Source organism: Dicentrarchus labrax, unplaced genomic scaffold (genome assembly GCF_905237075.1).
Source record: "Dicentrarchus labrax unplaced genomic scaffold, dlabrax2021, whole genome shotgun sequence".
NCBI classification, from domain to species: Eukaryota; Metazoa; Chordata; class Actinopteri; family Moronidae; genus Dicentrarchus; species Dicentrarchus labrax.
In genome coordinates, this window is record NW_026136701.1 from 22,658,815 (window position 1) to 22,685,554 (window position 26,740).

Consider the following 26,740-nt stretch of genomic DNA (forward strand, 5'->3'; position numbering starts at 1 on the left):
ATGTGTTTGCCTCATTCCCGCAGCATCTTTTTTTTTTTTTTAAGCTTTTTTCCCCCTCCAAAGTAACATTGTATCATATCCTGTCGGCAATATCATTACAGCTGTTCACTGTGACTCTAAATCTGATTACGCAGGAAGACCACGACAGCGCTTATCAGGAACTGCTGTCACTGTAATCAGCTCCACACATAATTTTCAAACTGTAAACACACTTTGGGAAAGCAAATATGTTCTCACACTGACAGGCCATTAAGATTTACACTCCTGTGTCTTTGTATTGCATAAGAAAGATGGGCTGTTTGCAGGGTTGTCACTGTAAGCTAAATAAACTGTCTGCATGTTCCAGTGTCTGCTGTTGAAGGTGATTTGGAGATTCTGTAAAATGTGTTGTAAGTATCCCAGTATGCACTTTACATCAGCCACAGGCAATGACAGAGGACATGAGCAAGACTGATAAAACTTCTGTTCGTTATTGTGTCAGTTTTTATATTTCTCTAACATCTTGCACTGGAGCAGGAACTACTAATCGTCAGCGTGTTTGTCCGAAATTTACTAAAGTAACAGGAGAAATCTCTGCTGAGTTATGAGCCAACAAAGATACAATGTACCAAACTGACATGATGAATGTGAAGCAGAGGGGAATGGTTTTGGATAGCAGACATAAATCTTGTTAAACCACCATGTTTCAGCTGTTTGGATAGCAGACTTAGTTGAGCAGAATGTCTGCTGTTGGCAGCTTCCGTACATTGGTTTATGAACTGGAATCCCTAAAAATATTACTAAACAAAGACCAGCAAACTAAGATGATTTAATTTGATGTTAACACCATCAGAAAAGAAGACAAAAAAAACTTCCTAGTCCCTTATTTTGAGACCCAGATGGTCTTAATACAAAGCATCTCTCTGTAAAAGAGATGGTGGATAAATAACACTATGAAAGTGACACGAATCAAAACTCAAAAGGCTGAAGTGATGGTGTACAGTGTAATGGAAAATGCTAGATTCCCAAAGTGGGTGATCTGGCTCTGTCATGCCTGAAAACAAGACAAGAAACCGTCTGTCAGTGGAGTCCAATCTGCCGGTTCTGCAACAGCAGGCTCCCATTAAAATGCCCGCAAACCATTTTTTGTTTTGTTTATGAGCCCTTGTACACCTTAAATATAAGATAATTTTATTTGTTGTTCATTCATCTGTAAATCTGCCAAACACCTTAAGTGGTTGAGAATATATTATTACACTTAATGTATGTTTTATATCTAAAATTCTTAGAACCTGGAAGAATCTGTGCACAAATATGCATGTTATATTGGGGTATGGGGGTCTTGAAGGGGTTCCTTTGTCTAACAGAGTTTGGGAACCACTGTTTAACAGTACAGTCTACTGAACTCAGTCTTACCAAATTCAACTTAAAGTCACATAACAGTTTACATTATATGAAAAAAAACATCCAGTTCTAACTGTTTCCTCTGTTATCCAGGACAGAGATGTTGTTTCTGTGCAGGGCTGTTACTCAGAGTTGCCTCATGAAGCAAAATGCAATCCAAGGGGGGGATGTGTTAGTGTTAACAGAGCAGAGCGGACCATGGATGAGCTCAGGGTCAGTGCACACAGCCCATGACCTAAATTACACAAACTGTAACCTAAAAAGGCTGTGTAAAGATAAAGAGAGAGGATGGAAAGGAAATAGAGGGAAAGAAAAGATTGGAAGGAAGACAGAGACAGAACTAATGAGGGAAAGAATGATGAAAGGCACCTGAGGAAAAAAGATTTTAAAAAAGGGTTGAGAACTTTAAGAAAAGTAAGAAGAAAGCCTGTTTGTTGTTTTCAGAAGCAGAGCGCCTCTTATTCTCCCTCATTTCAATGGACGCCTTTAATTTCCTCTTACTGAGCTGCAGTCTCTCTTTACAGTGACACAGTCTCCTTGTAAAGTGACATATTCTTATAATAATGACACTAAGGTAATTTAGCCTTTAAAGTCACAGTGAAATGGCAGTTAGAGTGTCTATATCTTCTGAAATGTGGCCAGGATTTAGTTATGTAGTGATTCAAATCAAATCTTTCAGGTTTGATTAGATCACTCACACATGGGCACGGCCTAATATGGAACATGACAGTGAGGTAAGAAGCTGTGGTGAAAGACTGAGTAGGATCAACAGGAGGTGGGCGAGGGAGGAATTAATAAATTACAGCTAAAATGTAAACCAAATATCCAAACACACAACTCTAACTCAAGTCACTGGTCTGCTAGCTACTAAAATTCGGTGTATTTAGTGATGCATTAATGTGTACATCACTTTGATATTGCAGCTTGTAAAAGTGGGACTAATTTCACTTCTATAATAATATATCACAATTTTAGATGAATTCTATTTTGTATTATTAGTCTGAATCTGAAAAATAACTGGTAACCAATGTCAATTAAATATAGTAGTATAGTATAGTATAGAACAATATTAATATTATTTTATTAGTATAAAGTAGCATAAAATAGAAATAGTCAGGTGAAGCACAAGTAAACCAAAACTGTACTCAAGTACAGTACTTGTAGTTACATTCCACCACTGTGGATGGGGTTATCTCATTGTCCCAAATCATATCTGATTTCAGACATTTCTGTATACAGCCCAAAGTCCAAGATTTCTAAAAAAATCTATTAAAAAATCAAGAATTGCCCCTTGTCTTTGTAGAAGTTGGAGCCAGACAGAGAAAAGGATGGGCGAAAGATGGATGTATAGAAAGATAAGGATGTCTGAGAGTGAAAGATGAAAAGAAAGATTAGGGAATGTAGGAAGGAGTGTTTTGGGAGATGTAAAATGAAGAAAAAGAGGGTGCATGAGGCAAAGAAAAGCAAATGATTAAGGGCGTTAGAGATGGATGGATGGATGGATGGATCCAGGGATATAGAAAGTATTTCAGCAGCCAGATGGGGTTCCTGATGAGAGATGAGCCATATGGTGATGATTCAGCATGGCAGCCTGACAACCTCTGGTTTAACCCCGTTTACACACACACACGCACACACACACACACACACACACACACACACACACACACACACACACACACACACACACACACCCTCTGTACAGACTGTAAGCCATGTATCAAGTCTTGCAGAGTCCGGCCCTAACACATGCTACAGTGAACGGGGACCATCCATCATGGCCGTAACTAGACAGAGATGCAGCAGCATAGCGCGAGCCAAGATTTAAACCAATCAGGCGGCAGCGTGCGTGTCGTCCATCTCACCCAACCACAACCAATCTAAAGTTATTTTAGAGAGTTTATATTGTCCTCCACCTTATACAGATGTTCTGTACCAGTAAGTCCACAACGTGACTCACAAATTACATGTGAAAATGTGTTCTTGTTGAACAAATTGTTGAGCAAATTTTGACTGGAAACACTTGCTTATATTTCTGTTGGATGATGGAAACGTCATGTCCCTTGTCAGAAGAAATGTGTTTACCTGTTACATTTTCATTTTTATTGGAGATGCCAACAATATAAGCTTCTTAAGCCTGCCATTTTATCCAGTAAAGGTCGTTCTGCAGATAAACCTGGTATTTATATAGAATTCTGTGTTATACTCCAATGTAGTAGATATCAGTATCAGTAGATATCTGGTGTGTTGTACCTTGTCTGAGCTGCAGCAGTAGCAGCTTTCCTCTCTCTAACTCCAGACTCAGGCTGAGTCCTCCCTCTCCCTCCGCGTGCAGCAGTGTCCCAGAATTCCTCACGGTTTTAAACTTCAAAGAGACGACATCTCTGGACAACCGCCTCGGCCCGGGACTCAACCTGTACACCAGACTGCTGCTGCCGTCCAAACTCACAACATCAGAGGCTGAAAGACAAAACACAGACAGAAGAGTCAAGGCTTATGGTCAATCCTGGTCACTAAACCACGTCCTTCTAGCACAAAAAGAAGTCCGTGCACAACAAATGGTAAGGAGAAATCTCTCAGGGAGAACTGAATCTGTATTCAATAACATATAGAACCTGCTCTAGTTGGGAATTTGGGCTAATCTGTGTGGCTGAGTTTTGACACAACTCTAAAATCCTTTCAATTTCAGTTAATTAGATTTTGTATAGATGCTGTTGTGGATATACTGTATATATTGTGCTGTTTTAACTCTATCTAGTATTGTTTTCTTGCACTGGCTGGCACTAGTATCTATGTTCTAATTGTTGTATCGACTTTCCTCCTGTAGCTGCCTCTTGGCCAGGTCATTGTAAATGAGAATTGGTTCTCAAATTACTTATCTGGTTAAACAAAGGTAAAATACCCATTTTCAAACAAAACAGACCCTGAAGTATGTTCAGGGATGGGATAAAGAATCACTGAGGTTTTAATGTGTGTGAAATGTGCTCATCCTAGCATTTTTTGAGTAGGAACATTAAACCAAAGGACCTTTCACATAGAAAGCTGGATCATTTCAGTCCACACTCTTTTTTTGCTTACAAGGCCCACGAAGGTGCACATGCGCTGGCACTGGTACACATTTAGCCTACAGCTCCATGATTATTTATTCGGCCCGAATGTTAAAATGTACTGGTAACATAGGTACTTTGGTGAATTTAATTTATTGAATATGAATATTGTATTGTTCAAATTTCCATTGAACTGAATTGAATATTTAATTTGTTTTCAGCAAAAATATCTGTTCTTGTAATAGCCTATAATATCAGTTCAAAGTGACTTCATTGTCAAAATTTGTTGTGGTTACAAATGGTTATTTTATTGTCATTTTCACAGTATATAGAGCATTTACAGCATTTTACATACATGAAATGACACTTGACCTCTGCATTGGACCCATTCTAAATACATTACTATATACATTAGGAGCAGTGGGCAGCCAAGTCCCTACACCCTGAGCTACTGCAGCAGTGACTTGAATCATAAAACACAACATGAATAAAGACCAAAACAGCTGTAGTAGGGCTAGAGTCCGTCTCTGTGGATTTTTTGACTGTATATTAGAAAGATCTATGCAGGCCAGAGAGTCTGGGTTGGTCTCTCCCTCGTCCACTGAAATATCAACTTGCAATAAGAAGCATGGTGGAAGGACATGCAGGGCTCACATCTCCAAGATGTATTCCTCTCATATTGCAAAACTGTATTCAAATAATAGTGACTGTCTTAAATGTGAGTCACAGTAGATGTTTTTCATATTTATTTGTGGAGCACTCTATATAAAAAAGACCTTAATCTATTGTAACCAAACTTAAGTGACAGCAGATGTCTTTATGTTTACAGTAAGAAACACTGTGACAGGAGGTGTTATTATGTATTAATTTTCACTTTAAAAGCAAGTTATATTTCCCCCATGGGAGTAGCAGAAATATTTGAAAAAAAAACTGAAAATATAATGATTATATGGTTACAAACACAGCTTGATGTAGCTTTTATTTTCATTGTGGTAGAGTTAATACAGCAAATCTTGAAATATGACAAAATATGTTTTCCTGGTTAAGTGTGAAAGAAGTGTGAAACATGATGGTTGTCAGTGTTGCAAAGAATTAAAACGTGTAGAGGGTATGAAATAAAATGAAAAAACAAACATAATAAGAAATTGATGTATATGGTGTAAAAACAACAGCATACACAGTATGCTTAAAATAACAAGGTTATACAGGGTGCAAACTGTGAAACGAGAAACATAAGGCACTTTAAATATTATAAAGCAATCAGTAGATACAGTACATCGTTATTATGGTTGAGTGGGAGTGAAAACAATCTGGAAACTCAGCCAGATGAAGGAGAAAGTTCCTGCACACATGCTCACAAACAATTTCCTAGAAGCCTTCCTTCAACATTATAATGTATTACTTTGGATTAGCCATATATATATATATATATATATATATATTATTAACTGAATATATATATTAAGTTTAAACTTACTGCTGTACTTAAGAATCATTTTAAGATACTTGTACTTTCTGCCATTTTTGGCTACTTTCCTCTTCTACTCTACTTTCTTCTTTAGTACATTTATCAGATTGCTGTGTGACTTTGTAGATTCATACTTTGCATAGTTCAACCACTGCAAAAATCTTCATTTTACTAAGTGATTTGTGTCTGTTTTTGAGTCCTTAAAGTAATTTTCTTTTCTTGTTCTTAAAACAAAAGCAAAACTCTGCCATTGCAGGGAGATAATTTCAACCTGTTTTAATGGAAGTAAACTAATTTAAATTTTCTAGAGTAAGATGACTTTTACAGTATATTTTGATTCAATAACTTAAATATAAGGTGCCCCAGAGCAAGTTAGATGTGCAGTCTGCATTGCCATGGTGACATTATGTAGACACCCCCTTAAAATGAGCCGACATCTGTCCGCTCCTAAAACCCAGGACAGTCCGGTCAGGCTGGTAAAAAGACTTACTGTAGGGACATCCGTAGGTCTCCAGTCGGAGTCCGATCCTCCCGCTGGGGTTCCAGTCCAGAGGAATGAGCCGAAGGAAGCGAGCCATCGCCGGCTGCTGCAGCTTGTACTGAACCACGCTGTCTGCATTAGTGTTACCTGGAAAAGACTGAAAATACACAAACATCATGAAAACATGCAAACTGACGACATTTTACTTTTATACACACACAAAGAGAGAGAAGAGTTTATTTAAGCTTTCAGACAAACACAGCATTGTGTTTCTATCCATTACTGCGATGTGAATATTTGTAGGCGTATCAAGATAAACAGTTAACTCTCCAGTTGGTGACTTTAAACCTTTGCAGAAGAAGAAAGGGTAATGACATAATGCAATTAAAAGAACACCACTCAAACCTCTAATGGTGGGAAACAAATTAGAAAAAGTGATAAAAATATGGCATTTATGTTAGTTTAAATTAGTCATTTGATTTAGTTTTCCTCTCATCTTCATCTTCAGACCAGTAATGACTCTTGTGACTTGTGAATGACTCATAATGACACATATTTGTGAAGCTGAAACAACTAATAAAAATAATCATAAGCGTTTTTCAATCATTTTTCAAACATTCTTTGGCTCCAGGAACTTAAGACCCTGGGTTGTGATAATCATGAACTGATAACTAAATGAAATTGATAATAATTGTTAGTTTCAGCCTGCGTCATTTCTAGTGAATTCCTGGAAATATTTACATCTGCCGCCACCATATAGTTGTATGGGTGCACTTACAGTGTGCAAATACTCTCTCACTATTGATGGCATTTTCATAGGTGATGTTATTCCTCTTTGTTAACAATGAAAGTGTCTGCAAAAGAGTGCACTGATTGTTTGTCTCCTTTCTGACTCTGGGCTGAACGCCTGACGGATCGCTCTTTTTATCTCTTTCCATCTCTCCCATCTGGCTATCTATCCTAATTACATTCCTCCCTTGAAGTTGACATGCAGGTTAACTGGCTCTCCCACTGCTGAATAAAAGCTTAGACACACAATTAACTTATTAATTCCTCTGTAATCATGAGAGAGTGGAGTTGGATCTCCTCATATGATGAAAAGAGACGTTGTATTGTGTAATTTTATAGGCCTAATTGCGTATGTTATGTGTGTCTGTGTGTATTTGTGTCTGCATCCCGATTATGCTTTAATTTATCATCAATTATCATTATCTACCATATATTAGTGAATATATTGTACAGCTGTGAGGCGTCAGTTAGACTCGTGGGTCATGTGCCAGCTTTTTTTAAACCAATCAGCTGAACAGAGCTTTTTCTTCAAAGCTGATGATCCACAAGAGCTGTCAGCTCAGCAAATGACTTTGCAGAGAGGACAACATCCCATTTATGTTTAGAAATATGACCTGAGGAGGAGCCACAGACCCAGCTAAATATATCTCACAATGCTCATACTGTTCATTAAACATCCATATTGTTTCAGCGTACAGTAAATCAGTAAATACACACGCCAGAGGTGAGAATTTCTTGTTTTTATTCTGTTGATATTAACATGTATCACATCCTTTACTCGAGATTTCAAAGTTGTCACATTTTACAGCATTTTCTTAACAAAAACATCATAAAAAGGAGATTTATACTGTATTAGTCCTCTCTTCAGTCTTTCCCCATCAAAGTAAGGAAACAAAACAGAGAAAGAGAGAACACATCCACTCCACTGGTCTTCAGCTCTCTAAGCACAAGTTTAACTGGAAATATTTTGTGGTTGATCCAACAGCTCTCAACATTCTCCTGACAGACTCTGTAAGCTCGACTGACTAATGCACAAAAGTTGAGAGACACTTTGAAATGTGACTGCGCTCAGTTTACGTAGAGTGTCACATCAACAAGCTTTCAAGCCGTGAGAATCGTCCTCTTCTCTCTCAAAGAAGATCCTCAGTGCTGAGATTAGCTGGATTCCCTCCATATGATTTGCCAAATTGCCTCGGCTCTACTTCTAATCAAAAGCTTCCTCTCTGGGCCACTGTAACAAATGTGCGTTTACCCTACACAATCGCTCTCAGTGGGTTAAGTGCATGTTTTTCTATATTTATTGCACTTTGATTTGATATACGGTTCATAAGGAGTATGCAGGTGAGAAACTCAAACAGATCAGCCTCTCTGTGCTGACAGGATTCATCACTGTGTTTATTTTCTACACAAACAAGATCAAAATTACTTAGTATTCCTGTGACAGTACACTGAACCATGTACCATCACCACAGTGAGACAAATACGAGTCCAACACGACACTTGTGTGACGGGAAAAACACTGAAGGGGAGTGCTGTGTCTACCAGGAGGTGGGAGGTGACGCCTCACTGCCTCTGCTGTCCATCTGACTGATTTCTTCATTAATCAGTTCTACCGAGACCAGCTGAGTGTCTGACATTAAAGTAAACACAGTTTTAGTATGTTTTTATTTAACCCTAAGACTGCAGCAGGTGTCTTCATTTGTTCCTGAAGCTAAACCAGAGAAAAGGCACATGGCGAAGTATTTGCTCAGCCCTGCTGGTTAATAAGGTTCTGGGACGATGTTCAAACATGTGCATGTGATGTTGTCATTGTTATCTATCTAGCTATCTGAATTGAAATATCCTTGCCTTAAATTTGACACTAAATTAGCAACAAAACTTACATTTTGTGTGCATGACCTCTGATTTGAAGAGACCTTATTGGGATTGGCAGCCAGAAAGCTAACAAGATGCAGATGAAAAGTTTGATGTTTTGAGGAATATGTTTTGCTCTCTTGCTGAGAGTTAGATGAAAGGACTGATGCTACTCTTATGACTGTATGGTAAACTGCTGCCAGTAGCTGGGTAACTTAGCCTAGTATAAGGACTGTAAATTGGTAAAAGCAGCTAGCCTGGCTCCGTCCAATCAGCACCTCTAAAGCTTAGTGCTCAGCATGTTACTGTATATCTTGATTGTTTAGCCTGTACAACATGTGCTGTACAACAACAAATTCAACACATGACACACAATAAATAGCAAATTGATATCTTTACATTTTGGTTTCAACTGTTCCTTTAATATCTAATAAAACTAAACGTGCAATAAAAGGCATCAAGCAAAACGTACTGTATACATCTGTCTTCCATTTCTTATGACTCCATACTATTCTTGAAATGTGGTGCGTACAAGCACCTCATATTGGTTCAGTGGACACACTGGAATTTTTCCTCATTGATTGTAGTGCTTCAGGCTGCACCGCCTGGCCTCATTCAGGAAAGTGACGCTCGGCTGCCTCTCTGTCCTGCTCTGTGTCCATCAACAGCAGCTTAAGTGTTTTGGCAACAGGTCCGCACAGTCAGCAGAGATCTTTCATTGGTTCATCCATTATTAATGTAGAGTCAAAGGCTCCTGATGACTCTGATTATCTCCTCAGGATGGACTGATCCCTGCAGACCAGCACTGCTAAACACCATACCCACTGTAAATATGACTGTGGTTGCCCAGGAAAATGAGCTGTAATGAACCTGAGCAGTGTTCATTTTCACATCTATTACCTGATACTGTATACAGGACTCTTTATGCACTAGTCCAACAGTACTTAAGGTGGTGCCACTGCAACCCAGCCCCAGATAGGTGGCAGAAAACATAGGGATGGATGTAAATTAAAACATAGCTACATGCTGCTTGTCAGAAAAAGTTGAGAATGTGAGAATTGTGTGTCAGAGAAATACTGTAAATATATCTCCAGGGAAAGTCATTATACTGTAGTACATATGTTTATTTGAAATTGTTTTAAGTACTTGTTAAATACATTCGAAACATCATTCTCGTGTTTATTTGTCATTGTCTCGTGCCACCTGTTTTGAATGCCAACGATAATTTGATGTGAAATTTGTGATTTACGAGCATATAAAGAAACTTTACTTTATTTTACATCATTGCACTATTTGGCACAGTCTATGCTAGTCTAATTGTTGAACAACACCCATATTAGACTGTGTTTAGACAGACAACTGAGTGAAAAAAACAATTTTCATAGATTTCAAGAAAACAACTGCTTTGGCACATCAGAGGCTCTCAAGCAGAGGCTTCCAACAAGAAAAGCATGTTTGTTCACCAGAGAAGTTTAACTTTTTTAATTTAGGCACTCGACTGTGCTGTTTTCTGCATGAGCGCCCACTTGATGCCCTGCTAGTGCTGTATCCAACAACACTGGCTGCAATGATCAGACTTACAGATTAACATCAGTATCACTGTTCTCTCTGTTATACTATTTGTTACAATAAACTGTTTTGATACTGTTTACTGCAGTATGGACTCACCCCTATACTGTCCTCCTGTCTGTACTGTTTCCAGTTGTGTCCCGTGTCGCTGAACATCAGCAGGTACGACGTCAGCCAATCAGAGCTGCCGTAGCGGCCCTGAGTAGCGACGGCAGTGATCTTGGTGCGCTCGCCCAGGTCGACCTCCAACCACTGATACCTGTCTGAGGTGACAGGGGACCAACCTCCAGCTCCTGCAGGGAGAGAGAAAATTAAAGAAAGGGTTGATTTATTACATTTCAGCCTACAAGGTAAAATATGTAATAAGCCTTTTAGTCACCAGTGTGTGTGTGTGGGGGGGGAATAAATTGCTTGACCTTTAAGTCTCACATAAAATCACATTTTGTTGTCAGAGGCAAAAAAGAAGCACATTTTTGAGAAACACATACAACCATCTAAACCCATTTCAGTGCAATAATTGAACACAGTGTCTGTATTTCTCTTATTGTGTTAAATGATTGATTTTATTCCAAGACACTGCAGGAGTTTTTTAACGCAGGGAATCAAACTTACTGCTGCGTATTACACAAAATGTTCTCTAATAGCCATTTTAGACACAATACATGATGGAGTCTATTTGTCTTCATAAATCAAAAGAAGACATTCAACAGAATGAAACTTAATTTCTAAACCTGCAGCCTCCACAGCTTTTCATGCAGGTTTGACATTTGTCTTTGGACTGAGATTAGTTTTCCTTTGAGATAATGCAAAGCTGTTCTGACTGACGCACTTCCTTTTTTACTGACTTTCTCAGCACACAACAATGCACCTTTATGACTTCTAACCCGTAATCATTATACAATAAAGGATTGCATGCTGGGATACAATGTAGCCCCCCCGCCTTGCTACTCACACAGAACATTTATAATTAATACAAAGATAATACATATAAAATAATAGTTTTAGAAAAGTAACATCTGTAATTAAACAGAACAATGAATAAGGCTGTATGTATTACTAAAGCACACAAATAGGAACAAGACAACAAACTGTTCACGTCAGCATGCTATAACATGCTCATGAAGATTTCAAGAAAGATAAGAAACTTTCTCACAATTTCAAACAGTGAAACATTTTCTACAACGTCCTCATGGCGAGATCCTATACTAGCATCTTCTTTGACCTCATAGCTGAAATGTTTCATAAGATTTAGTTCATGACAAATCATTTTTACAGTATACATAATTGTGTAGCACCAAATTACATTTTCAAAACAAATACTCATTAATGAGAGACTGCGGTGCATTGATTCTTTGCACAGAATGCCAGACCATCTGCGTACTTTCCCAAATAGAGCATTGCAGGGAGGATGTGGCATGATCTTTTGATTAGTTTTACAGTTTGTTTGCAAATCTGGATCCTTTGCTGTATAGAATATCATCAATAGGAGGATGTAGTGCCAAGCATTGATTAGTTTTACAGTAGTTGTACCCTTTCCCATGTTAAATATCACCAATAAAGAGCAGCATTGTAACATATTGATCAATTGCATTCTAGGTCAATAGACTGAGAAAATAAAAGGGGGTTTGGTGAAATATGCTGATAAGTTTTTAGAAAAAGCTGTATTTTTTCCCAATAGGCTGGTAGCATTTCCTATGTTTTGAATTGCCTAGTTGCACATTATGCAAGTGACAAAGTGTCTTATCCAAAAACACTGTAATAAACTCTGTGGTGTTATTGATAAGCCGAATACAAGCTCATAGTCATTAAATTTGTCTTTGTTTTTAGATACAGAGACAACTGCTACAAGATAAAGAAGGAGCCAGAATGTATATGTGTGTGTGTGTGTGTGTGTGTGTGTGTGTGTGTGTGTGTGTGTGTGTGTGTGTGTGTGTGTGTGTGTTGTAAAGTGCTTTGTCAGGCCAAAGCGACACCTCAGAGCTCAAACGCCAGATGGACGATTTTGAAGGAGGAGGCTACTGACCGGTGTCCCACTGAGCACACACACACACACACACACACACACACAGATAAAGAGGGAACTGCAAAAACATACAAGACTATTAATTCAGAGGACGAGAGAGGAGGAGAGACTGCACACACACAAACACTGGGAGTGGACGAGCTCTTGGAAAGCATTAAAAGAACAAACAGACAACAAACAGTGTAAATGTGGCTTGTCCTCATGTTACCATTCTGTTGGCTTTTTGTTGTGGCAGCAAGAAGCCTTCTGAAACTATTTCCTGCAGAAAATGCAACGTGAATTGCCTTGCAACACACTGCTGAATTGGAAACTGAACTGCATTACCTACAAGATAAATTAGCTAGAAGGGTTTTTCTTCAGCTGGAACGCCACATGGCCCCTGAGAGCTAAGCTCCAGAGCATCCACTCTATGGCGATATTACTGACGACCATAGGGCACTGTCAAGAAAGTTGAGATCCCTGATCCGCTAAAACCAGCAGAACGGTGAAAATCAAAGGACTTTCTATCGTACCTACAGTGGAACATTAGGGACTTTCCATCTGAATTACGCAATGCACATAGATTATAATAACCAAAAACTGTATAATGATTGAAGTGGATTCTATATTACAACATGAAATATATAATAATGAAAGGAAACAGGATTATTTGATTGTAACTGATTGTTTTGATTATTAATGAGTATGAATGCATAACAGTAAGTTAGAACTATGGAAAGTAAGGTCAAGAGAGAGCAAATCATGTTGAAATGTTGAGTCACTAGCTGAAAAGGCATATATTACAACAACACACTAGTGAGGAGCAAAAGGGGAAGTTGTACAGCACAAACAGGACACATGCGGTGAGAAAACTTTAATTCAAGAGACGGAGCAAATGAACAGCCCAACATTGCAGAAAGAGTCGAGCAGAGGAGGATTAACCATTTCCACACGGCTTCAGGATTCCAATTGATTTCCAAGGATTACCCTTTTGTTCACCCTGCCATCAGACACTGAACTGGTTAGAGACTTTTTGGACTTTGGACAAAGTCTGGAGTTTCAACAGCAACCAACAATACAGCAGGCTAGGAAGGACTGTATCGGATGTACACCCCCTTCCCTCTCTCTCTTCAAACTGGACATTTAACCTCTCAGCTACAGCCTTCTCATCAGGGTTTGCAATTGAAATTCTTTTTAATATCAGATAATATATCCACTGAATAATATATATATTATTCAGTGGATATGAATAATCAATTTTGAATCAATTTAAGCTGTATGCTATCTTGCAATAAATATAACAACTGCAGTTATAGAATAAATTGTGGACATTGGATTTATGTTTTTCTCTACAGGCAATAGTTATTAGGTAGTGTGTTCAACATCTTGAAGGTTCTAACAGGTTACTCTATCCAAAGTAAAATTAAACAGACCCTTTGGGCTTTCTGTACCAGCCACTAAAAATAATCCTAGCAACTACCAAGTGCCAAGATTGATGAGAGGAGAGCTGCCGTGAACGGACGTGGCTAGTGTAGTATTTGACTCTATCGCTATTCGGTCAGGTGCTGCACTAGAGTGAGCAGGGTAGGCGTCCGGGTGAAGGCAGTTACAAGTTAGGCGTGTCTCCTCACCATTAAAAAGCGCAACTTCTACTTTAAAGAAGAGCTGCCGCTGTTTTCAGCTCTCAACTTCCTTGTTCAAATGAAACAAGCCTTGGCAATGCATTTGCTTTTCTGTTTTCAAGTTTAAGAAGGAAGTAGAATTACCGCCCTGTGGTTGAATGCCTCTGCCAACCAGCCAAGTTTCAGTTTATATCCATGTCTGTCCAGACGGTGAATACATGAGTAAATATAAGGTGTAAAATATGTATCTTTTGGCTTAATGGGAAATTAAATGGAATCAGTTGGAAAGATAAAAAGCCCACATTGTGCTAGTTATCATATAACTCATTGTGTCATCCTAGTTGACATGTGGTGTGTTTGAAATCTGGAAACAGCCTGTTCATTCTTAAATTATGGATAAAAAACGATTTTGAGGTCACAATGACCTTTGAATCAAAAGTGTCACCAATACATCGTCTGACCAGCTGTGATATTTGTACATTATATCACAAGAATGAGACAGATGGGTGGACAACCTGAAAACATAATGCCTACGGCCACAACTGTCGCCAGCATGGAGGCATAAAAACAATTAAAAGGACGAATATTCCAATTTCCAATTTCCATTTTCCATTTTCCAATTTCCATTTCAGAATTGGAAGTCGATTGAGGCAAAGACACACAGATTACAAGCACAACGAGCACAACGAGCACAACTGAGGAAGGTGACTCATAAGAAGAAACACCTCATGTTTGTCTTCCACCGAAATGGAAATGAAAGTAGAGTAACAGTTGATTGACAGAGGCGTTAGTACTTGAAGATATCTGAGGTTGTTACAGCTGTCTTCACATCTGTCAAACGATTCAGCTAATACCACATCAAACTGTCCACGGTAAGGTATTTTTTTTGTACATTTCTCAGTTTATCAGCTATGTTCAAAAGAACTGTACTTTAACTTGTATTTGTTGTCAGACATCAGACATGGAGAATGGTATCAGCTCATGTTCAAATGTATATCTCTTTAAATCTTACAGATGTCTGATTATATGCCCATCGTTTTCTTTGACCTGGAGACCACTGGATTAGGTAACAACAGCTTTAAATCTGTTTGTCTGCTTTTAAATACTTGTAATTAATATAAAAATATTAAATACTAATCACAATATGATTCATTTACCATTTTATAGTAGTCGATTATATAATGGGCACCTTTTTATGGAGTTTTTTCAGAGCTTTCAGCCACATCCTATTTCCTTCATTCCTAAGAATGTTTTATAATTTATTAATTATGTTCTAAAAATGTATTTTATATTTATACTCAATTACTTTTGACCAGTGTTGGAAGAAGTACTTATACTTTAGCAAAAGTACCATTATCACTGTAAAAAATACTCTGTTCTAACGTAAGTAAAATTACATTAACATAAAATACTTAAATACTGAAAATATTAAATAAAATATTAAAAATAAATAAATAGTAAAGGTGCTCATTAAGCAGAATTCAGAATAATTTCCAGATAATGTATATAAATGGACTGTGATTAGTGATGTATTAATGTGTGAGCATCAGTAATGTTGGTAAAGATGGGGCTAATTTCAGGTTTTATATACCTCAGTTTAGTTTAATCCATAATAATAAATCACAATTCATTCACATCTTCATATATTTGATTTATATGTTGTTGTTCTTTTTAAATTAAAAATCTGAATCTCCAAAGTAACTAATGTTTTTGAACAAGTGTAGAAAAAAGTACATAATTGTCTTTCAATCAACTAACAAACTAACTTCCTAGATAAAAGGGTCTGTAATGTTTTATTTTTATTTTTATTTTTTCACCAGTATGGCTACCTAAAAATACAACTGATATTAGCCAGCGTCATTATTTAATAATTTAATAAAAAATTATACTCATTGTCAGACTTTGATTATGACTCAGAATGTGTCTGCGCTTAACCACAAAGCATCAGAGATGTTCATCCTGTGTCAGGCACAGGATGCCTCTGCTACTAGACAGATTTAATTATCATACAGATTATACACAGAAGACAAAATGTTGACTACAGACCCCTTCCAGAGCTTGGCAAGATTTTTATATATTTTCAGACCAAATGATAAATCAACAAATTGAGAGTAAAAAGTATCAGATTAATCAATAATGGAAAAAAAAAAAAATTGGTTCCAGCCCTGGTTGTTTTATAATTACCCTTCCTGTCAAAGGACGGGGTGTGGAATCTTTGAAGCATCTGAGAATGTGAATCTGTGGTTTTGACACACACACACACGCTTATTTGGTTTCTTGCTGAGAGTTACATGAGAAGATTGATGCCGTCCTCTAGTTTGTCCTGTAAATTTAAAGCTACAGTTTGTTTAGTTCGCTTAGCTTAGCACGAAGAATGGAAACTAGGGAAATAGATAGCTAGCTAAACAGTCCAGCACATAACCCATCATAAAACCACAACTTGATATTTTTACACTTCAGTTTTTGGATTAAACAAATGAGCTATAAGGTAGTAATTAGGGAGCTTTTAAGGTGCGGAAAGGTAGAAGAAAAAGAAGTATACTTACACCTTCTTCACAATTGCTGACAAAAATACAAAGGTTTTATAATATTTCAATATTGTAACTTACATTTATTTATATTTTCTTATTCCCCTTTATCCACCCCATCTCAACTTTCAGACAACGGCTGTGACATCATCCAGTTGTCTGCCACCTGTGGAAATGATGTCTTTGACGTCTTCACCGTCCCCCGCTGCCCCATCTCTAAGAAAGCCGCAGAAGTCACAGGTTTCACTGTCAGTTATGACATCCTGTTTCGCAATGAGACTGAGATAGACACTATCCCTCTTGAAGAAGCTCTCACCTCCTTTATTGAATACCTTGGCTCCTTCGGCAGCCCAGTGGTGCTGGCGGCCCACAATGCAAAAAGGTTTGATGCACGTGTGCTCACCAGAGTGCTGCAAGAGTTCTACCTTGAGGATGAGTTCGATAAGGTGGTGTATGAGTTTCTGGATACCTTACTGCTAAGCAGGAAATGCTTTACTAATCTCCACAAACACTCTCTGATGTCCTTGGCCCTCTGTTTTCTAAAAAATTCCTATGACGCCCATGACGCTTTAGAGAAGGCCAAGGTGCTGCAGAAGCTGTTCAACATATGGAGTAGAAGAACTGAAATCGCAAGATCTACCTTCAAGATGTCCAAAGTGTTTTAAAAAAACTACAGAAAAAAACAAAGAGTCAATCTGGCTGTTTTGTTTTGTTCTCATCATATTCCCTAATATTTTGGACTTTCAGAAACAAATTACGGGTAAAAATTCAAACTCACAGATATGTAATGTTCATTCTGTATAATGCTGTATATTAGTGTTGTCCTCTTTTGTCATTCAGTAAAACACAACCATTAAACTTTGATTTAATTCTTCTAGACAACTTTTCATTACCTGCTTCACCTTGAAGATTTTTTCCAAGTTTGGTATTTTGATTATAATTATCTTATCCCTTTATTTATGTGGCGAACTCATACTAGTTTCTCCTCACCTTGAATGTGGGTAGTGCAAATGTAAAATAACAGTTTCCGTATTCCCTTTTTTTAGCAGTGAAAATGCATGAGTGTCCGCCTGGTAGCTGGTGGAGCCTGATCTTTAAAGAGCTAAAGGCCAAAGTTAATAAGCACTTGACTAACAGACATGTCCAGTGACAGAAGAACCGGCAATAGCAGACACTCTGACCTTTACTCATGAAGATTAGACTGGGGAAGAAAAGAGAAAAAGATCAGAGGGAAACGACTAAGAGACCAAGAGGCGTTACAAAGATTTACTGTGTCCACCCTGTCAGATATAATTAAAGCACAAGTGAACTGATGGCTGATGGTCTGAACACTTCCTGTCACGGCTGTCACTTTAAATCAAAGAGATCTCCCTCGTTTCTTTCCCCTCCCGTGTCTGTCAAGGAACCAATTCTAACCATCCACTGAGAAAAGTAGTTCCACTTAATCCACAGCCGGGAGTGTGACATCACTGCTGTCTTCCAACCAATTAGAACGGCACAAGATCTCCCCAATGCTCTCCTATGCTGATGCTTTACTAATCAGGGAAACAGTTGCCAATGACAATGTAAAGCTCATTATTGCCCATTTATCACTTATGAATTCTCATTTTTTATTTGTGAAATTAGTCATACTGTTGCAGAAGGCTTTATTATCAAGCCTTTATACAAATTACAGCAATAACATCATATCTGACATGTAAGTGGTGCTACTGGGTCATTGGTCTGGAGTTGCTTTGCTGAACTAGCAAACAGAAACTTACAAGCAGCTGTCAAATTCTTGTGAGTCAACTTTTCTGACCCCAAAACCATTGGAGAGCTGTATTTTCTAAACTGTTACAGTCAACCTGACTTTACCACACAGGTTAATTTAAAAAATATATGTTTATCATAAATAAGTGTAGCAAAAAAAGGAAGGCAAATGCTTTTAGCTACTGAAGCCGGATCTATACTTGTTTATTATGGGGGTTATTACGTCATAATGCTGTCATTATGATACCTGCTCTGTCTGCCTTTCTCCCCTATTTATTTTCAAAATCATCCTTTCTTCCCCCCCAGGTCATGGATCTATTATGGATCTCTCTAGATCTTGTTATTCCCCACCTGCCCACCAGATGCCCTCAGAGTCATCTGCACACCTGTCCGTCATTTCCTAATTGAAACACACCTGTGCTTCATTCCGTCATTAAATCTCTGTATACCAGCTGTTGTTTCCTTCTCCCCTCTGTTGACTTTTCTGTGCTGCCAGTGTGTTGAGCCATGTCTTTATGTCTTCTGTCTGTTCCCTGTTTTGCAAAAACTGTTGCCCACTGCGAGAGTGTATTTAAAGACTTCCAGCCTGTCTGTGACCCGCCTTCCAGCTTTTACCATGTCAGACTTTATTTACTATTTCATATTGTCCCCTTGCCAACCATAAACCTGCTGACCACTTAAAGTACTGTACTGTAATTCAACTGCCAGTGTGTCTACATTTGGGTCCTTTGCCCTGTTGTCTGTACGTTGAACTGTGAGAACTGTAGGCTACACAATGGCTAGTATACACCTCCTTAAAAATGTAATCATCACACTGAGACCACAAGAATTACTAGTGGTCCACTTGGAGGTTGTGTTCTCCCAGAAAAGTTTCTAATGCTGGTGGAGATTTATGAATAGCATAGTTAACAATTTAACCAAAGGCACAGTGACACAAGAATATAAATCGACCTTCAAGTCCAACACACATCAGCTGACATAAAAATTGCTATTTTTCTGGAAAGTTGATGCATTGAGGTAGGGAAATCATAATTATATGGTTTCCCAAAGACAAATTTCTCAGTATTGCATGTTCAGCTGATCAGCTGTGCACTCTTAAAGATCCCTCTAGGGAACACTAGCAATTAAGTAATGTATCTTAAGTGGTCTAATTGGGCAATGTCACTAATTGCCCTATAATTAATACCAAATTACATTACTTTTCATAAAATGTACAAAAACATCTAATTATAATGGCAAAATTATGGACCAGTAAAATAAAATAAAACTCCAATAGTCAAATAATTTGTCTGTATGATAATATATAATGTGGTATAAGGTATATTTTCAATTTATCTTGAAAATATAGCACCAATTCTGTTTAACAAAGTAAAAAACTATTATTATATAAATATAACCAAACTAGAGGTGCTATCTTCATCCCCGATACTTCAGGAATCCACTTCTCCTGTAAGAACTCTGACACCTGAAACCAACTCAATTTGTCCCTCTCTTGTTATTAGAGCAGCACAGGTAGTGTATGTAACAGGTGAGGATGAGAGCCGGTCAGGCTGCACGGCTCTCCTTCTGCCTCACTGTTGAAGCGAAACCAAGCTTGACGTGAGTCCGCTCTGGACAGCAGCTTCACTATAAGGAACAGATGGATGGATAAGTAAAGAAAGGCCTGCTGAATCATTAATAATGCACCGATATTCCACCTGACAGGCACAGAGGACGGACAGGGACATACAAAGAGAGAGACATGAGTAAAATGAAGAGTCAAGCAGAATGGAAAAGCCAGGACAGGCAGAGGAAGAGGCGAGCCATTATAGTGAGAGACAGGTAGAAAAGAGAACAGGCAGTTCTATGGACAGACAGGTTGCTGATAGGAATAGAAGAGAGACAGGTAACAGTCAGACTATTTATTGTAGGTCTGGAGTGAGAGCTCATGATTTGCATGAGAATAGCAAGCCTGGATGGTAATTTCAGCAGCCCGATAACATGTCAGACGGACAGAGAGCCTAATGGGCCCGATGCTGCAGGAGGCTGAAAAACACCAAATGTCTCCTGCAAGCAAAGTACAAAACATTTCCACTCAAGTGTAGCATTGGAACTTTAAAGCATACACGGAACACACACATAAATCAATACTTGATTAGTTTTCAATCCATACACACAACCAGAACAGGTTCCAATTAAAGTTTAATTCCACTTTTAAATCTCATTCATTTAGAAAGTGATTACTGTGACACAATAATTCCTTTTAAAGTCTATTCCAGCATAATTGCAGCGGCATCAGTGATAATTGTCAGTGTTGAAAAAGAAAATGTTTAAACACGAAGACCGCTATTAACATTTGGCAAGAAGACAGAGCTGGTTAATTAGTTCTTACCAACGAAAATATGACTGCAGATGGAGTGAAAGTTCTGATAACAATAGAACACAGTCTGTACAGAAGCACAGAAGACAATTTAAAAGATGATACATTTAAAACAAGGAAGACACACGGATGGAAAAAAGGAAGTAGAATAAAAAGAGTCTGCGGGAGAAATGAAAGATAAAAAGTGAAAATGGAAAATGAAAATGAAGAATAAAACAGATTGAGGATCAAAAGAGAGCGGCGTGGAGACCAAAATAGTGAGTCATTCATCCTGTAGGTTCTTGGTGAAAGAGACATTCATCTCCAATCAGCTGCCTGCCAGAGCTTTTCAACCAATTCTGGGCCCAGATGTAAAAATGATGTGCATGCACAAAATATTGAGCGTGTCACCTTTCAAAAGCAACTGCCATGCATTAAAAAGAACATGTGTGTATTTCCATGCAAGCTTTGTGCCACACAAACACATTCATCACTGCTGTGTGATAAAAGAAAAAGGAACCTCAAAGAGAGAATTTGTGGACATTTCAGCCAAAACCATTATCTGTTTAGCACGTCATAACTTGTCATAATCTGTTAAGCACACCATAGGTCTCAACAAAGAAGCCTAACTGGCTATAATTACAGAAAAGCCATTGCCAGATGGAGGAAACAACAACTCTGCTTTATGTTAAGCAAGATAGGATAGTAGGAGTGAGTTAACATCCATTAAAGATAGGGGTAAGGTAGAGTGGGCGTTGGGCTCGTGCATGTGTGTGAATGCGGGTGGGGGATGGACTCCATATGTATATTTTTGTCTTCCTGACCTTGTGCCCTTACGTTTCAGGGCAGAAAATTAGAGCAATAAATAACTACTCAGTAATTTTTTTTACCACTGCTTTTGTCTGAATTTGACTCATTAATGTCTTATTTCCTCATATCTAATAGTCAAAAGACAACTTGCTTTAGAACCAATTGAGTCCACTTGTAGACATCGCCTGGAAGACTGAGAATCTACAGATATATTCTCTTGAAAGTATCTGCCAGTGCAGTTACAATAATTCAACCTTCCCGTTAGTGCCAGGACTTTAAAGTATACTACCATCACTGTTGGTGTTTACCATGTTACAAAAACAATGTACACATTCAACTAATGCATCACTGCCAGTGGCCGCCACTAACCTTCACTACATAATGTCACTCTAATGTAAATGTAATATATGATATGACAAAATACCATAATTTGTTTCAATCAGTTCGCACCTGCTGCACCAGTTCATGTCAAACTTGTTAAATGCGCTTTGATGCTGCAGATAATGATAAAGTTTAGTTTATAATAGTATAATTAGAGGTCTTTATCCACCCACAGTATTATGCAGCAGGCTCCAGTGTCAGCAGCTACATCAGTTTAAAGTCTGAGACAAAATCAGTGTGGTTTTATAGTGTCTGAGGACAAAAGATCCATCGCCTGCTTGTACATCAACCACCACAGTGAAATAAATGATACGATTTTAATCACAGCCCATTGTTACGATTAGAATGGGATGTTAGAAAATCTAGGATGATAAGCCCCATGTATAAAATACCTTTATTTATCTTGTCGGTGGTATTTCAGGGCTTTGATAATCTGTTCATTTAGTGAGTAAATGAACTGAAAGCAAAGCCGCTCCTCTGAGAACAACTGGAGGAGGCAGAGTTAGCGGCAGCAGCGGGAGATGGAAATGAGATGGAGATGTTCATTTATTCATCGATTTTCTCAGCAAACAGCTGGAATTGTGTCAGCTTGCACCCTTAACACAGCTGGGGAGGAAATGTGACACAAACAGCTCTTCTAATCTGCCAACAACTAGAACTAGATTTGAAAAATACAGTTAGGGTTAGGATGTTATCAGCAGTAGCTCGGTCATTCATTACACTCCAACTCCTAATCCCTGTATTTTCTCATATTGACATTATTATTATTAATGAGAGCAAGTCTGTTAAATCTTTGCACAGGCAGTCTGATGGAGTACATCCAATCAACCAACTACTGCAAGTTGGAAAATATGCCAGCACAGATATGGCTATAAAGGGTACTGCTGACTAGAGGCCCACCACGTTGAATCAGCCCAGTCTAACAAGACTGTGTAATAGACCCGCCGGCCCACTAGAGGATATCATGTCAGTGTCATGTTTTTCCATTACCTGGACATGAAAGGTGCATACTTGGCTTGAAGGCGCAGTACCAGCAGTAGTATAAAGAGCAACAAAGTCCATGTTTGGTAGGAGGTGGGGTGGGTGGATGGATGGCTCAAACAAAATACTTTTATCCAGCAGAGTGCTGTTTGTGTCCTGTGTAAAACCAAAAATAAGTGTTGATTTTGTCAGGTACAGCCTTTACCTGAATCTAACCAAGTAGTTTTTGCCTAAATCTAACCAAAATGCGACCAGAGCAAGCTTTATTATGTCTAACAGGATGTTGTATCTCTGCACTGGCTACCTGTCAAATACTGTTTGTATTTAGTCTTTTTAATCTTTTATTTTACATTGTTCTTACAAGTCTTGTTCTGTCTCTGTTTTACATGTGTGTCCATATTTGTTATTGCCTTATATTTATACATATAGTTCTTTTCATTATTTATTGGTGTTATTTATGTCCCTTTTCAATGTCCTATATCTGCTATTGATGTGCAGTGCACTTTCATTTGTACAGCACTTTGGTCAACTCTAGTTGTTTTAAATGTGCTACATAAATAAACTTCACTTCTCTCAGTTGGTTGGTCACTACAAGCATCACTATTTACATCACAGATAATCATTAATAAGTGTAGCATGTAAGCATCATAACCCACAAAGAATATGTCCAGAAAAAAGTCTGTACCATATAGCCTACCTAACAAAAATACCAAAATTGTGCACTTGATCCACAAATCAGTCAGTAAAAAGTCAGTGATGTCACTCCTTTAAAAACATTAAAAAGGAAATGCATTTTTAAATAATCTTGCTTGTTTAATTTATTTAATAGAAGATGGCAAAAAGTACATTAAATATGTAATAAAAAGCAGCTTTTGAGAGCCTGGTTGTTCATGTGCAGATCAGCAAACTAAAACAGCAGAATGATAGCATTTAGCAGCAGAAACAATGTGCTTGAACTTGACGATCAAACTAACTGAGGACTGAGCAGTGCTCTGCCTCCTTTAGCTTCCCCAGGTGGTGGAAATCATTTAGATCCAGATTAAACCCATCTCACCCTCCCAGCTGATTCTGAGCTTTGATGTCCGGATAAGGCGGGTGATGCTCGTTCCCTGCAGAAAGCTCCACAACAAACCATGATCATCATTTTGTCAAAGCCTCACATCAGCATCCAGCATAGGACTCCCTGCTGGGTTTTCATGTTGGATGAACAAACAACATTCACATTTATCCTTCAGGCAACACATACAGCATCAATAGAGAATAAAGACGAGACAAAGCAGCTATTGCTTGTTCTCTCTTTCCTTTTGTCGTGTCTCTCAGACATTATTCTGATCCTCTGTCTCCCTCTAAACTATTCACTGGTGAGTCGTCTGTTAGCCTTTGTGAAAACTTTCCTGTTTGTTTGGTTTTGTGCCTTGTGTCCCGAGCTTAAACAAAGTCTCTCTTGCACTGATCTCAACTGCTGCAGAGAAACAGTAACATTTGATGTAGACAAAAGGATCCCAGGGATAATTGGGATAACCTTTAATCCACATTTAGTCGTATGCATAATACCCTGAAGCAGCAGCAAGAATGCCTGCTATTCCCTGGCTGAAAGTGGAAATGGAAAATGATAAATCTTTCAAATATCTTTCAAAGGCAGACAAACCGAACAAAAAACAACAAGTTTCAAGGCATCCTGGTGGACTAGGTTCCTTCCACATAACTGCAACATCACCAACCGCAGACAATTTTTTCTTTATTTTGTTGTGTTTCCTGTCTTTCTTCACTGTCAGCTATTGAATAAAGCCATAAAAAAATACCTAATAAAACTGACAGCAACAGAAAACAAAACATATGTTAAAGTCAGCAAATAAGTAACGACTACAAGAGTGCACTCAGGAGACTGCAGATCTCCTTCAGGCAACAGATGGTGAAACACCTACTGCAAAGCCACCACAGCTGCCAGATGTAACCAGCTGAGATTTCTGTTTTTGTATAGCATAGTCTCAGCTTTCTTTAAGATGCACAGAATAGTGTAGTGGCATTGTAACCGTATGTTGTGGGTTTGCCTAAGTGTATACATTGAATAAGGAAACAATAGACAAGACAATGAGTTCAAACGTCTTAATTTAAACATTGTTATTCATTCAGAACATCATGTTATTTATTTAGAACATTACAAGCAAACAGGCGGCTTTATAATAAAATAATAGATGTATAAATCTAGACTCATAAAGGTGAGATTATAAATGATTTACACTTGATGTTGCCTATTAATAAATTGGAGCCTGCAGGTCCCAGTGGAAGTTGTGGCTCTTCAGAAGGTTAATGTTTTGGCATAAAGCTGATTATGTCTTGAAAAAATCTTGAAAATCTATTCAGAATTAAGCTAGTTGGAGTTGACATCTCTCAATACACAAATATTTGTTTACCAGCGGATGTTGACCTCCAGCTCCTGCAGTAAAGATGGGGGTATGATTTATCCATCTCATATAAGGCCTAACTTTAGTCGATCATAACATATCAGGTATGGAATTGATGCTCCAGTTCAAGATGACTTTTCTATGGATGTCAAAATATAGAGCCACAACACCTGGCCTAACAGTTGTTGATCACTTGTGGCCCATACTGGCCAGTTAAGAGCAAAATTGTGAAATACCACAACCACAACAGGTCCTTAACCATACAGTCATAAATGTGCACAAAAAATATGAGGCTCATTGGTCCAGTAGTATGCAAGATTATCTGCAGACAGATACACACATGGACACACACAGGACCAAACTCATAACTTCCTGGAGGCTTTAGTTTTGGTGACATTCAAAATGCCCACTTCAGTCTCCATTGACCAATAATCCTGAAGAAATCTCTACACAAGCTCGACACACAAGCTTATTGCAAATAATACTTGTCAATATTAGCAACAGTTTGTACCCGTAAACCAGCTACACTTCTGCAATGAGCGAGTCAGTGTCAGCGAGTTCAGTCTTGACAATGTCGTCTGATATTCAACCAAATCATGCCGTGCGTTTCTTGTCAGATCCAGTGTTTAGGTCTTACTCATCCAACACAACATCTATCTGTCATTCATTAGTCACTCTCAGCAGCAGAAACTCTTCCTCACCTTCTCTCCTGTTCAGTTTGGCAAAGCCTGGCGCGTGACTGCTGGACAGCTGGGAGGAGCTTCTGAAGGACGATGGCGGCAGATTGGACACCAGCGTGCTGTCGCACACCTCTGTCAACCAATCACAAAGCAGAAAAAAACATACAAGGTTAGAGCAGAGTTGCAGTTTGAGCAAACAAGATGGCATTGAATCATTTAATAACACCTTTAGTGGCTGTTCAATTTCCTATAACATATGCTGGTTTTTAGGTTCAAGGATCCTCTTTCCTGCTGTAACTATAACCGTGCCTCTGACCTTTGCCCTCTTTATGATTGGCTTAGTATAGTGTTGCTGCAAAATGAATCAAATATTGCACTGCAGCTGATCTTGTTGAGACACTACAAATGTTGATTTTTATTACAAACAAATGTCTATAACATGACTATTAGACTGCTCAGTGATTTGTTTTTGTCCAAAGTAATCATCAGCAAATAACCATCATATCATTAGATACATGATAGGATCACACACACAAACATGATGATGAATATTATTTTTAATATCCCTATTACAGCTGACAATTGACATGCAGTCTTGTGGCCTAAGTAAGAGTAATAAGAGTAAAGTTTTAGAAAGTTTTCACCTAACATCC

The 26,740-nt window shown here is 38.3% G+C and overlaps 2 protein-coding genes across 4 annotated transcripts in view; one reads left to right on the plus strand and one right to left on the minus strand.

Annotated features, from left to right (window-relative positions):
* LOC127369419 (contactin-associated protein-like 4) overlaps positions 1 to 26,740 on the minus strand; it is a 98,007-nt gene that overhangs the window by 48,496 nt on the left and 22,771 nt on the right. For both annotated transcript variants that reach the window (XM_051410800.1, XM_051410791.1), the window contains exons 2-5: positions 26,109 to 26,219; positions 10,691 to 10,884; positions 6,389 to 6,536; positions 3,637 to 3,843 (exon numbers count right to left, since the gene is read on the minus strand). In XM_051410800.1, coding sequence (XP_051266760.1) covers positions 3,637 to 3,843; positions 6,389 to 6,536; positions 10,691 to 10,884; positions 26,109 to 26,219 — 660 coding nt within the window. The remainder of the gene's footprint in view (positions 1 to 3,636; positions 3,844 to 6,388; positions 6,537 to 10,690; positions 10,885 to 26,108; positions 26,220 to 26,740) is intronic.
* On the plus strand, positions 13,431 to 17,625 carry LOC127369543 (DNA polymerase III PolC-type-like). 2 transcript variants are annotated; one of them, XM_051411018.1, is made up of 4 exons: positions 13,431 to 13,767; positions 14,848 to 15,087; positions 15,230 to 15,281; positions 16,876 to 17,625. In XM_051411018.1, exons 3-4 carry the CDS (start codon positions 15,230 to 15,232, stop codon positions 17,406 to 17,408), a joined length of 585 nt encoding a protein of 194 aa, XP_051266978.1. In that variant the 5' UTR covers positions 13,431 to 13,767; positions 14,848 to 15,087; the 3' UTR covers positions 17,409 to 17,625. The 2 variants fall into 2 exon arrangements, with proteins under 2 accessions (XP_051266978.1, XP_051266987.1); XM_051411027.1 differs by having other exon boundaries at positions 13,431 to 13,614.